Source organism: Lentinus tigrinus (assembly GCF_003813185.1).
Source record: "Lentinus tigrinus ALCF2SS1-7 unplaced genomic scaffold L226scaffold_11, whole genome shotgun sequence".
Lineage (NCBI taxonomy): Eukaryota > Fungi > Basidiomycota > Agaricomycetes > Polyporales > Polyporaceae > Lentinus > Lentinus tigrinus.
In genome coordinates, this window is record NW_027137920.1 from 278,680 (window position 1) to 290,104 (window position 11,425).

The 11,425-nt window shown below is 58.0% G+C and overlaps 4 protein-coding genes across 4 annotated transcripts; 3 read left to right on the forward strand and 1 right to left on the reverse strand.

Moving 5' to 3' along the window:
* Window positions 1–1,467: 1,467 nt before the first annotated feature.
* On the reverse strand, window positions 1,468–3,858 carry L226DRAFT_560240 (phosphate transporter; the record flags this gene model as incomplete). The annotated part of the gene is made up of 8 exons (XM_067683347.1): window positions 1,468–1,660; window positions 1,731–1,849; window positions 1,943–2,210; window positions 2,297–2,977; window positions 3,043–3,276; window positions 3,347–3,463; window positions 3,538–3,650; window positions 3,702–3,858. Coding segments are annotated over 8 exons (1,715 nt in total), but the record flags the coding sequence as incomplete, so codon positions are not given.
* A 2,658-nt stretch (window positions 3,859–6,516) lies between these two features.
* L226DRAFT_534694 (phosphate transporter) lies at window positions 6,517–9,105 on the forward strand. Its single transcript, XM_067680733.1, has 8 exons — window positions 6,517–6,879; window positions 6,940–7,052; window positions 7,106–7,222; window positions 7,280–7,510; window positions 7,567–8,205; window positions 8,273–8,531; window positions 8,590–8,708; window positions 8,769–9,105. Exons 1-8 carry the CDS (start codon window positions 6,737–6,739, stop codon window positions 8,798–8,800), a joined length of 1,653 nt encoding a protein of 550 aa, XP_067535692.1. The 5' UTR covers window positions 6,517–6,736; the 3' UTR covers window positions 8,801–9,105.
* A 124-nt stretch (window positions 9,106–9,229) lies between these two features.
* On the forward strand, window positions 9,230–9,927 carry L226DRAFT_534695 (uncharacterized protein). The gene is made up of 2 exons (XM_067680734.1): window positions 9,230–9,426; window positions 9,485–9,927. Exon 2 carries the CDS (start codon window positions 9,549–9,551, stop codon window positions 9,849–9,851), a length of 303 nt encoding a protein of 100 aa, XP_067535693.1. The 5' UTR covers window positions 9,230–9,426; window positions 9,485–9,548; the 3' UTR covers window positions 9,852–9,927.
* Window positions 9,928–10,112: 185 nt separating this feature from the next.
* L226DRAFT_612776 (uncharacterized protein) lies at window positions 10,113–11,117 on the forward strand. The gene is made up of 5 exons (XM_067686424.1): window positions 10,113–10,225; window positions 10,284–10,389; window positions 10,442–10,654; window positions 10,724–10,828; window positions 10,899–11,117. The coding sequence occupies exons 1-5, from the start codon at window positions 10,128–10,130 to the stop codon at window positions 10,983–10,985; spliced, it is 609 nt and encodes a 202-aa protein (XP_067535694.1). The 5' UTR covers window positions 10,113–10,127; the 3' UTR covers window positions 10,986–11,117.
* The last annotated feature ends 308 nt before the right edge of the window (window positions 11,118–11,425 follow it).

The following is an 11,425-nucleotide window of genomic DNA, read 5'->3' on the forward strand; positions in this document are numbered from 1 at the left end:
GAGATGTGGCAAGCTCGTAAGAACACATCATGATGACGCATAGGGCCGTGTGCTTTCGACATGCGGCTGAGCTGAACAGGTGAATGTGGTGGCACTGCAGTGGTTGTCGCCGGTCGGGCGACAGCGGCAGTTACGGGCGCCTCCTGTGGCCTCGAGGCTACGGACTCCTTCCACCGCTTGACAGTACTTGGACACTTGACATGCTTAACAGCTCTACTATCATCATCGTCTGACCACGCACAGGGTAGCAACTTGGAATCATGCATTCTGGAAGGACTAGCCTTCGATGATATAGACACCGGCACGTTTCGGACTTCTTCGCGACATACTACTAGTGAGTACGATATCGGCACGTTCGCGCGATCAGAGTGCAGGAAGTGTGGCGTTGCGATGAGAAAGAGTAGCTCAGGTCCTAACTCATCTGGAATGTGTTACGTTAGGGAAGGGCCGCCGAAGCGTTCGAGACGGCGACCGTGACGACCATCGCCGTCGAAGGTTCTGTTCAAATTTCATGGGAGGAAGAATCCAGGTGCAACATAACTCTGAACGCGCCCTAGGTTTATCAGACGCTCTCGAACTCGGAACCACTGAGTACGTGCTTCCTGAAGATGGTAGGTGCGGGTTATAAGGCCAGTGGCAGGTCATCTATCCTGTCCATCTGCGCATCGGGCTGCGCGAACGCCAACTCTAAAGCCTTCGCCCTGTCCGAGCTTCGTCTTTCAGACTTGTGCCCACAGGTTGGCAGTATAGACTCACACGACATGCCATAAGTACAAATGGGCGGTGGCGCCGGAGCCTGCTACCAGCAGACATTCCATTCAGCGAAGAAGTACAGTACTCTTAACGCAGCGCCATCACTTGGGCGGCGCCGCCGGAGCCTGCTAGACATTCCATTCCCCTATCATCGCTAACAGCGGCGAAGAAGTCTCAACGCAGCGCTGCCGCTTCTGCTATCGGGACTCCGATGCTCGTCCGTCCAAGGCACCCCCGCCTTCGCGATGTCTTCCGCTTGGTTCTTCACTCACACCGCGCCCGAGAACCTGACGCAATCGCGTCTGCGGGACCTACCGGCGTACTGGTACGGGTCCCAACTGACTGGGTAGAAGATTTGGGGAAAAACTGGGAACAGGCTGGGGATGCTGCGACAGCTTGAGAGCGAGAGCCTAGAGGTCCCACTGGAACCCAGGGCCCAACCCTACTGTCGTCGCGCAGCAGCCAGAAGGCCCGCTCCGTCGGAGGGAAGGTGAGGCTGTCAGGCATGGGCGGTGCAGACTGGGTGCGGACTCAGCTGAGGCACCGTGATGGTTGTGGAAAGATCGTGGATGTACGAGGATTGTGCCCGACTTCCTGCATATCGTTTGACGACCACGATTCGCAGACACTTGCGTCATAGGTAGCGCCGGCCATTTTCCAGTATGTATCAAAATACAGCCGGATGCCTCCTGAATCAAGAGTATGCTATAGCATCGGCGGAACAGTGAAGTGGTATAGTGTCGCGTGTAGTTTCATATATCTGTCCATTGTCGTCTGTTAGTGTCCAGTGCATGCAAACCACTCCGTCCAATATATCAACATTAAGAAGATGTGGGGCAATCTCGAGTGTCTTCACCCCTCCCGGCGCTGATCGACAGATATCATCGTCGTATGGCACCAGAGACACCTACATAGGCGAATCCCGCGCTTTATCAGCTCTAATCCCAGAACAAGAACAACAGAGCGAGCGAACGAACCTCCTACGAAGGTATCCTGTCTCTCATTCGAGAGGTCCTCAAGAGTCTTCTGATTCGTCTCCTTGATGAGCAGCGTCGACCCAACACCAGTAAGCATGAAGAACGCGAGTATCTGCAGCCTGCGCAGCGCAGCAACACGCCCAGTCAGCAACCTGCTCCGGATACGCAGGGAGGACGACGAAGACGAAGGGGGGGGGGACGACGCAACATACAAGTGACCGAGGAAATGGTTCGACTGCGGGGCTCCCCCGACATCCTTGAGGTTCGCAAAGCCGACCTGGGCGATGATAGCGCCGAGCTTCCCGCTCGCAGCCGATATCCCGTGCGCCGTCGAGCGGTAGCGCGTCGGGAACGCCTCCCCAGGGATGATGAACGTGCTCGTGTTGGGCCCAAAGTTCTGGAAGAAGTTCGCGAGGCAGTAGAGGAACACGAACGCCTTCGTGCCCGCCGGCGTCTCCCTCATCTTGTCGAATGCAGACCCTGCGTCCCCGTATCCGAGTCGTCGTGAGCATCGTATGTGACGAGGCGAGGCGAGCGAGAATAATAATTAATGGTCAGAGGCTTACCCATGATGATGAACAGGATGGTGAGCACGATGAAGCCCATGAGCTGGATAGGCTTCCGCCCCCACTTGTCGACCACCAGGAACGTGGCCCAGTACCCAGGAACATACCCCGCCACAGACAGGATGATGTTCCCCACCGCAAGGTTCCTCAGCGTCCCATACACCGCCTGCGGCGCGAGGAAGCCGGGGTCCCCGGGCTTAGCCACGTCCCCAAAGTTGATCCCCTCGAGGATGATCGGGGTATTGAGACCAAGCCCATAGAAGGCAACATCGAGCGCAAACCACGAATACGCCGTCCCAAACAGGAGCAGCCAGTTCTCGCGCCTCGCGAAGTACGCCGCAAAGTCGTACCGCGACGCGCGCGGCGCCTGCACGCGCTGCACGACCGCGTCCGGGTCGACGTAGTACGTGCCCATGGTGAGGAAGTCCTCGACGTCCTGCGCAGCCTGGTGCACGTTGCTCTCGACGTCCATCGTGAACCGGGGCGTCTCGGGGATCGTGAGGCGGAAGTACAGCGCGACCGCCCCCGGGACGCAGCCGAAGCCGACGAGGAGGCGCCACATGTAGTCGACCCACTCGATGTCGGTGACGATGCCTGGCCCGGTGGCAGCGCCTGGTGCTACGGAGTTCAAGATTTGCTTCTTGTATGCGGTGACCACGATGAGCGCGATGATGGAGGCAGCTGTGTAGGACGACGTCGCGGCCGCTTAGGGAGTAGGGACGCAGGTAAGCGCCGGATGTACTCACTGAGCTGGCCCCACCCCTGGTTGGCGAACACGGCGGTCATCATTCTACCGCGAATGCGCGTCGAAGAGAACTCGGAAGAGATGACCGCGGACAAGGGGTAGTCGCCTCCAATCCCGATGCCCATGACGAACCGCCAGACGACAAGTACCCCGATGATGTTGACGGCGCGGAGGCCTGAACCTGCCAGTGCCTGCCCGAATGTCGCTACGATGATGATCATGAGCTCAAGGCCATCTGCAAGGAGAGCGTGAGGTGAGATACAGCACATTGCGTAACGCAGCGGAGGCAAGCGGATGGGACGCACACATCCGCTTGCGGCCAAACACGTCGCCGAGCCACCCAAAGAGTAGTTGGCCAACCAGCGTCCCGACAGGGGTCGCGACCTTGATACCAAGGTCCTGCGCGTTTGTTAATACCCCGCCTACAGAACGCGCTCTCGTCAGCAACCACTAGACCTTTGCAGAAGAGACAGATCTCTGGGAAACCGTGACGTACCGGGTCCGTAGCAGTAGCCCAGCATCGTGGCCACGATGCTGATCGCGAATATGTCATATGCGTCGGTGAAGAACCCGACACCAGCAACCATGCAGACCTTGATATGGAACCAACTACGGATTCTGGTGAGCACTATCTGCGCGGCCTCTATTGGACACACTCACGAGAAGTCTGCCTGGTCAATCTCTGCGAGAGCCGCTCGGCGCTGGGAGTTAAGAACGATGCTGTCTTCCCGCCCGAATGTCGAGAGCGGCACATCCGAGCTGCACCGGAACCTATCATCCGAGTCCCCGACAAACGAGTCCTGTGCGCCGGTCATAGGATACTCCCGGAGGGCTGGTAGAGTAGAAGAACCACGGAAGGCCTTGTCAACTTGAGAAGAGTTACAGTAAGGTATCGCGAACGTGGGGTATGTTGTGGAAGAAGAAGGCCTGCCAGGCCAGCGACGAACATCATTTTATTCTGCCTAGAGGCGCACTGTCGGCGAGGGGCACGGCGGACAGTTGGGCGTGAGTTGTCTGTCAGGACATGGGTTACCGATAGACGTAACTTACCAGGTATGTATCTACTGGCTTTGTTCTGGCTGTGATACAGACCGCAGTGCGTGCTGGTTGCCCCGCGTGGCGAAGCGCGCACGCTCTGGATGATGGCTGTGGGAGCACCGCCCTGATATATGCCATGGTCTTGCTTTTGCGAAGGACGAATGTTGGTCGTTCGACTGGCCGGGATGATGACACGTTGGAGAGCCTCATGGCGGGGCCACCGTACAGAGCCAAGGCAAGATGAGGTAGTTGGATACTAGCGGCGGAAGCTGAGGCGAGGAAAGTGCCAGCCCCAGAGGCTGTGCGGAATTCCATGTTGGGGTGAATGGTTACAAAGTACCGAGAAAGCAACCGGCGCACCATGCACAGTGCGGCAGAGCGCAGAATGACGGTCGTGCGGTAGCACCACAGCGGTGATGGGTCCTAGGGTCCTTCGGATACGTTGCAATGCAGCCCAGAACCCCGTAAACGTGATAACCGCGCCTGGCTGATGCATCTAGTACAATGTCAGGATGATACTCGAGCAAACCGAGGAAGACGGATGTGGCTAATAACATACGCTGCAGCCTGCGAACTCCCGATATGACCGTGATCTCCCAAAAGCGAAAATGAACCATCGCGGCCGTGCTTCAGTACAAGGCGATGATGTAGAACATAGCGGAAGCAATGCCGTCGACTTCTGGAGGCGTCATCAGGAGGACCGGGGGCCGTGATGACATCCGTGTGGGGGATGAGCTCGTTCAGAGAACACGGTGGGAACCGATATGTATATCGCTTCTGAGGCGGGCAAACGCTGCGTTGTTAGTTGACCGGACTCGGCGTGCCAATGTAGGTTCTAGGGTTCGTATATAGAACGCACCTCATGGCGGATAGGGAGTGTTTGATAAGACTGCCGAGATATCGACTTACACAGGCACGTCGGCATTGAACAAGAGGAACTCGAGTTCACAGTGGCGCAGAGTACCGGTCACAGGACGGTAATCCCGCTGCTGCAAGGTCTCTACAGTCGAAATGTCGAAACCGCCTTAGCAGGCAGAGAAGGAAGGGGCATGACGCGGACAGGCAAGTACACATTGCAACTAGTGCGATACACACAATGAGGCTGTTGCAGAAACCCTGTACTTGACTCCGAGTCGCGCGGGGTCTTAACAACACAGTTAGTGCCTCGATAAAACGTCTCAATTGACGACCGCGCCAGAAGGCACGACTCTAAGACATGCTCTGGCCAAAGGGGTCCCGCATACACGTTCTGGGACTCGGAATCACCACGAGTGCGCCAAGAGCACCCGCGCAGTGTATTATATCCACCGCGAAAGGTACTATCGCGATCAGATTGGTGCAGATGGGGCCAGAGATTCGGCGGAGAAGCAGGGAGGGACCCTCTAAATGACAAGGCACCCGCGGTCTTCTCGCGAGGGCTTCTTGCGGCTTCCCGCACAGGCGAGCCGGAATGCGCGACAACAAGCGGACAGTCTGCCGCCGAGATACACGCGAAGGACAGTCTCCCGCATGAACAGATCTCACCTGGGAGAAGATGACGAGGCGGCAGGCGGAGAAAGGCCCAGCACCTTGGAGAGTTGGCGAGAAGCACCCACGGAGACGTGGGGTCGCCTCGTCTTTACCCCCACGCGCCTCCCTCGCGAGTCGCCGTCACCCGCGTCCCGCTGAATTCAATTTCGGAGCCCCGGAGAGACGAACTAGTGCAGATCCGAGCGACCGAGGACGGCGAACTGTTCCGCCCAGAACCTCTGAGACGGCGGGCGATCTCAGACGTCTGGGACGGCGCAGCATGGTCAAGCTCACGTCGAGACCTGTGTCGCTGTCATTGTACGAGTGTCGACTGAACCAAAGAGCATGGCAGTATAGGGCGATCGGACGCATCCCGCAATGGTTAGAAATTCGGAGGCCACGACGCACCGGCCAGTGTGGGGCAGTGAACACAGTTACGAGGACACTAGGTGTCGTCCAGATCGAAGACGTTCTGCCTCCGGAGCATGGATGCAGAAAACTTCACGAAGGCGGCGCACCGTCTGGGCCATCGGGCGGTGCACCGCTATGGCTAAAGTAGGCCTGCACATGGAGGCGAAGCACGGTCGTCGGGAGAGGGGAGAGACCGCGACGAATCCGGCGCAAAATGATCTGATGCCGATTTGTCTGCACACGTCTGGGCCACATACGGAGCGCAGAAGAAAACGAGCGTACTTCTTGAGGACAGACGCAGCAGGGCGCATCAGCGGGGTGGATTCCGTTGGAGAGTGGCGGTCGGCACAGACGGGTAAACGAGCACAGTCGAGTGGCCAGGCACGGAGCGTGGCCTGGCGAGGGCCACGCCGGGCGACGTCGTTCAAGGAAAAGACAGGGCGTGAGAACGTGCGAGGGTTCCTCCACCTACCATATGCGGCAGTGGAACCCTGTGCGCTGATTGGCTCTTGAGTACGAACGTGCAAGGGACAGCGCGCCAGGCTCGCGGGGATGCGGGTTGCGTTACTTAGCCCAGGCGTCCTTCTTCGTTCCAAGCTTTGATGCATCGGAACAACGTCTGCCGATGGTCCTCCAAGCTAACTTAAAAGCTCCTGGCCGCCCAGGGGCACGCCAGCCTTTCCCCACGAGCCTCCCCTTGCTCTTCACCAGCCCCGAGCTCGCGACTCTCCTTCGCGATGGCCTCCTCGTACGTGGTTGACAAAGCCTCCACCAGCTCTGCAGAGGGCCCCGTGCCGCTCACAAAGGGCACAACAAGCGCCTATGCCCTCGACGAGAAGCGCAAGGCCGCTCTGGCCGAGATCGACTCGGCCAAGTTTTCGTAAGTCTCCCTCCGCACACAAGACAAGCATGGAGCGCGAAATGAACGAGCATCGCACAGGTGGTTCCACGTAAAAGTCTGCATGGTCGCAGGTGTGGGCTTCTTCACCGATGCCTACGACATCTTCGCTATCAACATCGCATCCACCATGCTCGGTTATGTCTACGGCCACGGTCCGTCTTCCTTTCTTTGATCATCATACCTCGCGTGCTCACCTCACAATCAGGTCAGAAGCTCAGCGCAAACCAGGACCTCGGTGTCAAGGTCGCTACTCCCGTTGGTACCCTCGTTGGACAGCTGCTCTTTGGTTGGCTTGCAGACGTCGTTGGGCGTAAGCGAATGTGTGCGTTCCCCTCTTTTGATCCTCCCTCCTAGGCCCAGTCTGAAGAACCCCATGCAGACGGTATCGAGTTGATCCTCATCATCGTCGCAACCTTCGGCCAAGCCGTCTCTGGTCAAGGACATGCCGTCAACATCATTGGCGTCCTCGTCGTCTGGCGGTTCGTCATGGGCGTCGGCATTGGAGGCGATTACCCTCTATCTGCTGTCATCTCGTCGGAGTTCGCATCTACCCGTATACGTGGACGCATGATGACCGCAGTGTTCGCAAACCAGGGCTGGGGTCAATTCTGTACGTCCAGACAAACATACGTGCTGCGGATTGGCGCTCATGAGGTTATGTTCTAGCCGCTGCCCTTGTTGCGTTCATCACCGTCTCCGCCTACAAGAACTCGCTCCTGCACGATGACCCCGCTGTCCTCGCTCACGTCGACTACATGTGGCGTATCCTCATTGGCCTCGGCTGTGTCCCCGGCGCGATCGCCCTCTACTTCCGTCTGACCATCCCTGAAACGCCCCGTTTCACGATGGACGTCGAGCGGAACGTCAAGCAGGCTACACAGGATGTCGAGAACTTCCTCACCACCGGCTCCTACTACGTGGACCCCGACGCGGTCATCGAGCGCGCACAGGCGCCCAAGGCCTCCCGCCGCGACTTCTTCGCGTACTTCTCCAAGTGGGAGAACGGCAAGCTTCTCCTCGGTACCGCGTACTCGTGGTTCGCTCTCGACATTGCCTTCTACGGCCTCGGTCTCAACAACTCGATCATCCTCCAGGCCTTTGGATTCGGCTCCCCGGACGCGTCGCTCAAGGGCACGGAGAAGGTGTACACCAACCTGCGGAACATCACCATCGGAAACATGGTCATCTCCGTGGCGGGCCTCATCCCCGGCTACTGGGCCACGTTCCTGCTCATCGACCGCTGGGGCCGCAAGCCGATCCAGCTCATGGGCTTCACCATGCTCACCATCCTCTTCGTCATCATGGGTGCGTGCTTGTTTGAGCAGGGCTGTACGGAGAGACATGTGGCTGACGTCTCGACTTTTTTGGGTAGGTTTCGCTTACGACAAGCTCACGGCGACCAGAGCCGGCACGAATGCGTTCACCTTCCTCTACTGCCTTACGAACTTCTTCCAGAACTTTGGGCCCAACACGACCACTTTTGTGGTCCCTGGAGAAACTTTCCCAACCCGTTACCGGTCCACCGCGCACGGTATCTCGGCGGCGAGCGGAAAGCTCGGCGCTATCGTCGCGCAGGTCGGCTTCGGTAAGCTCGTCAACATTGGCGGGACGAACAAGTTCGTCAAGCACTTGTGAGTCTTTCACGTCCACCGGCATGTGTTTGCGTGTTCTGAAGACGAGATTGAACAGGCTGGAGATCTTCGCGTTCTTCATGCTCACCGGTATCTTCTCGACAATGCTCATCAAGGAGACGAAGAACAAGTCTCTCGAGGAGCTGTCGAACGAGAACCAGGACGGCTTCATCGCAGGTCAGTCTCATTGACCAATTTCGTCCGATGCGTGCGTTCTAAGCAAACCTCTGCGTGCAGGTCCTGCCATCGCCGACGACAGCAGAGCATAAGCCCCCGCTTTCTCATCGCCCTCCTCTGTCATCACTCCCGCTATCTATTCTGCATGGCCCGATCATCTCTCTCTCTTGTGTCCCCATATCCCCACCCCTGGACCGTACTCTCCTTATACTTCTACAGTGCCCGCGATGAGTGGCGTATATGGTTGCTGAGTGTAATGATACTATGTGTGAAAATTCTGGGTTTCTAGTGCTATCGGAATGAGGCGCTCAGCACTCTGCAGCTGGGGATATGTGGAACTCGTTTGCTGTAGACTAGTAGATGCACGCAAGTGCGAATAATATTCCCTTGAAGCCTCTGCGGTGCGGGACCCTGGACGGTGGTTTGATGGCGGTATGCCCGATTTGGCAGGCGCTGTGGATCGACGGCGATTGTGTCCGCTAACCGACGCGTCGGACGACCAGAAGCAGCACCGCCCAAATTGGCCCCGCACTCCGCCGTCCGCCGTCGATGCGCCGCGCGATGACGCAACCGCTATCCTCCGCCGTATTGTCACTGTGATGGACGGGCACATAGTACCCACATCTGGCACCCAGCCACAATTACCGCAAACCACGACCATCACTACGCATCCCATCTTGAACGCGCTTTAGCCCCGTTAACGTTGTAACCACTGCGGTACGTCCACTTGGGCGCAGCGACTAAGTTCCAAAGACTAACATCAGAGGATCGTCCAGATTGCAAAGCAGCTACTATTACTACGCCTACGTATACGAACCCTCAAGCTACACAGCAGAGACGATGCCCCGCCTCCCCAAAGCCCAGCTCCTCCCGGACTCCTCGTTCTCCGAGCCCTCCGAGCCGTCTCAGATCCGCCCCGAGGACAAGCCAGCCGCCGCGCTCCGCGGCGAGCAGGAGGAGAACCCGCAGCTCGTCGCGCACAGCAGGGGCCGGCAGGCGGGCGACGCCAAGGGCACCAACGCCGACTCTCCGCCGGGCGCCGCAGGGGACGAGGCGAAGTGGAAGAGGGGCCCGCGCGATGCGGATGAGGAGAAGAGGGGGGACGTCGCGGGGGGGTTTAATGTCGGGCGGTCGAAGCTCTGAGAAGATGTGTGTTGTGGAGCGTAGTATGGACGATCCTTGGGATACGGATGGCTTAAGTTGAGATGAGGCAACACGATGGAGAATGGAATTCGTGTAGAAATTGTACCACCGTGGCGATATGGGCGCTGTATCAGACGTATCAGTGCACATTGTGCGTGGTTCGTTGTCTCAGCTATAGAGACGTTGTGGTCAAGACAGGAAGGACCCCGGAAACCTCGTGGGACACACAGCCAGACAGACGCCCACAGCCACAGTCGCGTTGTGGCACCGAACATCATGGCGACGAACGCGTCAGCTCAGCCGGGCAGCAAACGGTGGACATATTTCCACTCGGCATTACAGCTGGCCATACAACGATCTGCTCACAAGTGGTCGTAAGTCCTCTGTACCCATAGAACGCGTCGAAGTGACCAGACTGATCGTCTCCTGCAGATACGAGGACTTTGCCGAGTGTTTCTCGCTATGGTGCGACGAGCAGCCCGAGAACGCGGCTACAATCTTCAACCTCGTGTCTAGCCGTCTGGAGTCATCGATAACGGTGAGGATTGAAACGTTTGACGCGTCTTCTGCACGTACTCATCTAGCCATAGGAGAACTGCGAGGAGCTGTTCAAAAAGTACAACGTGAAGGAGAACCTCGACAACCTGCACGCTGTCGTCACGGCTGCACGTGCGCGTAAGCAAACCGGCTACGACGGCAAGGACGTGTGGCGGGAGGACCTGCAGCCGCGTACCGCCGTCCGCGCGCGAACCATCCCTCTGCTCGAACGGGAGCGCGATCGTCTCAAGGCAGAGCTGGCGCAGGTACGCTGCCACGTCCCTCTCGTCGATCCCCGCCTCCGTATCTGGCTGACACGTCATGCATACACGCAGCTCACGGCAGAGAACTCAGAGCTGCAGTCGGAGATGGAGCGGAATATCCGAGCAAAGGAGGAGGCGGATCGCGAAGCTGCGCGGCTCCTCGACGTGCTGGACAAGGTGAGAGCGGTCCCGGCTCCCCGCTAGCTTGTGAGCTTGAGGCTGACGTGCATGCTGCGATTTTGCCCAGGCACTAGCGAAGTGGGACCGGATGCCACTGGAGAAGGTTGAGGAGTGGACGTTGAAGACGGCGGAGGAAGCCGGGAGCAGAGCTTGACGCTCTTGGACAGCCGTTGGTTTTCTCGTTCCAGTACGTACTGATCGGTCTGTTGTGGAGAGCCTGGGTGCTGTACCACTTAGTGTAACTGTAACCGTACGATAGGGTGTATACTAGGCGTTTTTAGGTGGGTTTGTTGCTACGCAAGAGATTTTCTGTCACGACGTGGATCGCTGACGTTGGGTGGCAGGTAACGAAGGCCAAGCCACGTTTAATGGTCCAGCTACCGGCAAGATGTCGTACATCTGCACATATGATATTCAGGCATTGCGGAAGAGACCCTCGCTGACGAAGTCAGGGCAACTTGGTCGCGCTAGTTGCATAGCCTCTCACAAGGTCCGGCATGCACGTTCGTTCGTTCGTTCGTCGAACACAATCGACTTATCGGCCGAAGAGAGGCGGCAGTGGATACTCGTCAATTGACAATCGTGTGTTCTACG

Excerpts from the sequence above, each read along its gene's own strand:
- L226DRAFT_534694 (XM_067680733.1), top strand. The coding sequence starts at position 6,737 with ATGGCCTCCTCGTACGTGGTTGACAAAGCCTCCACCAGCTCTGCAGAG. Across the intron at positions 8,206-8,272 it reads CATCCTCTTCGTCATCATGG|GTTTCGCTTACGACAAGCTC; the intron begins GTGCGTGCTTGT and ends TTTTTTGGGTAG. Across the intron at positions 8,709-8,768 it reads CCAGGACGGCTTCATCGCAG|GTCCTGCCATCGCCGACGAC; the intron begins GTCAGTCTCATT and ends CTCTGCGTGCAG.
- L226DRAFT_534695 (XM_067680734.1), top strand. The coding sequence starts at position 9,549 with ATGCCCCGCCTCCCCAAAGCCCAGCTCCTCCCGGACTCCTCGTTCTCC.
- L226DRAFT_612776 (XM_067686424.1), top strand. The coding sequence starts at position 10,128 with ATGGCGACGAACGCGTCAGCTCAGCCGGGCAGCAAACGGTGGACATAT. Across the intron at positions 10,226-10,283 it reads CGATCTGCTCACAAGTGGTC|ATACGAGGACTTTGCCGAGT; the intron begins GTAAGTCCTCTG and ends CGTCTCCTGCAG. Across the intron at positions 10,655-10,723 it reads TCAAGGCAGAGCTGGCGCAG|CTCACGGCAGAGAACTCAGA; the intron begins GTACGCTGCCAC and ends GCATACACGCAG.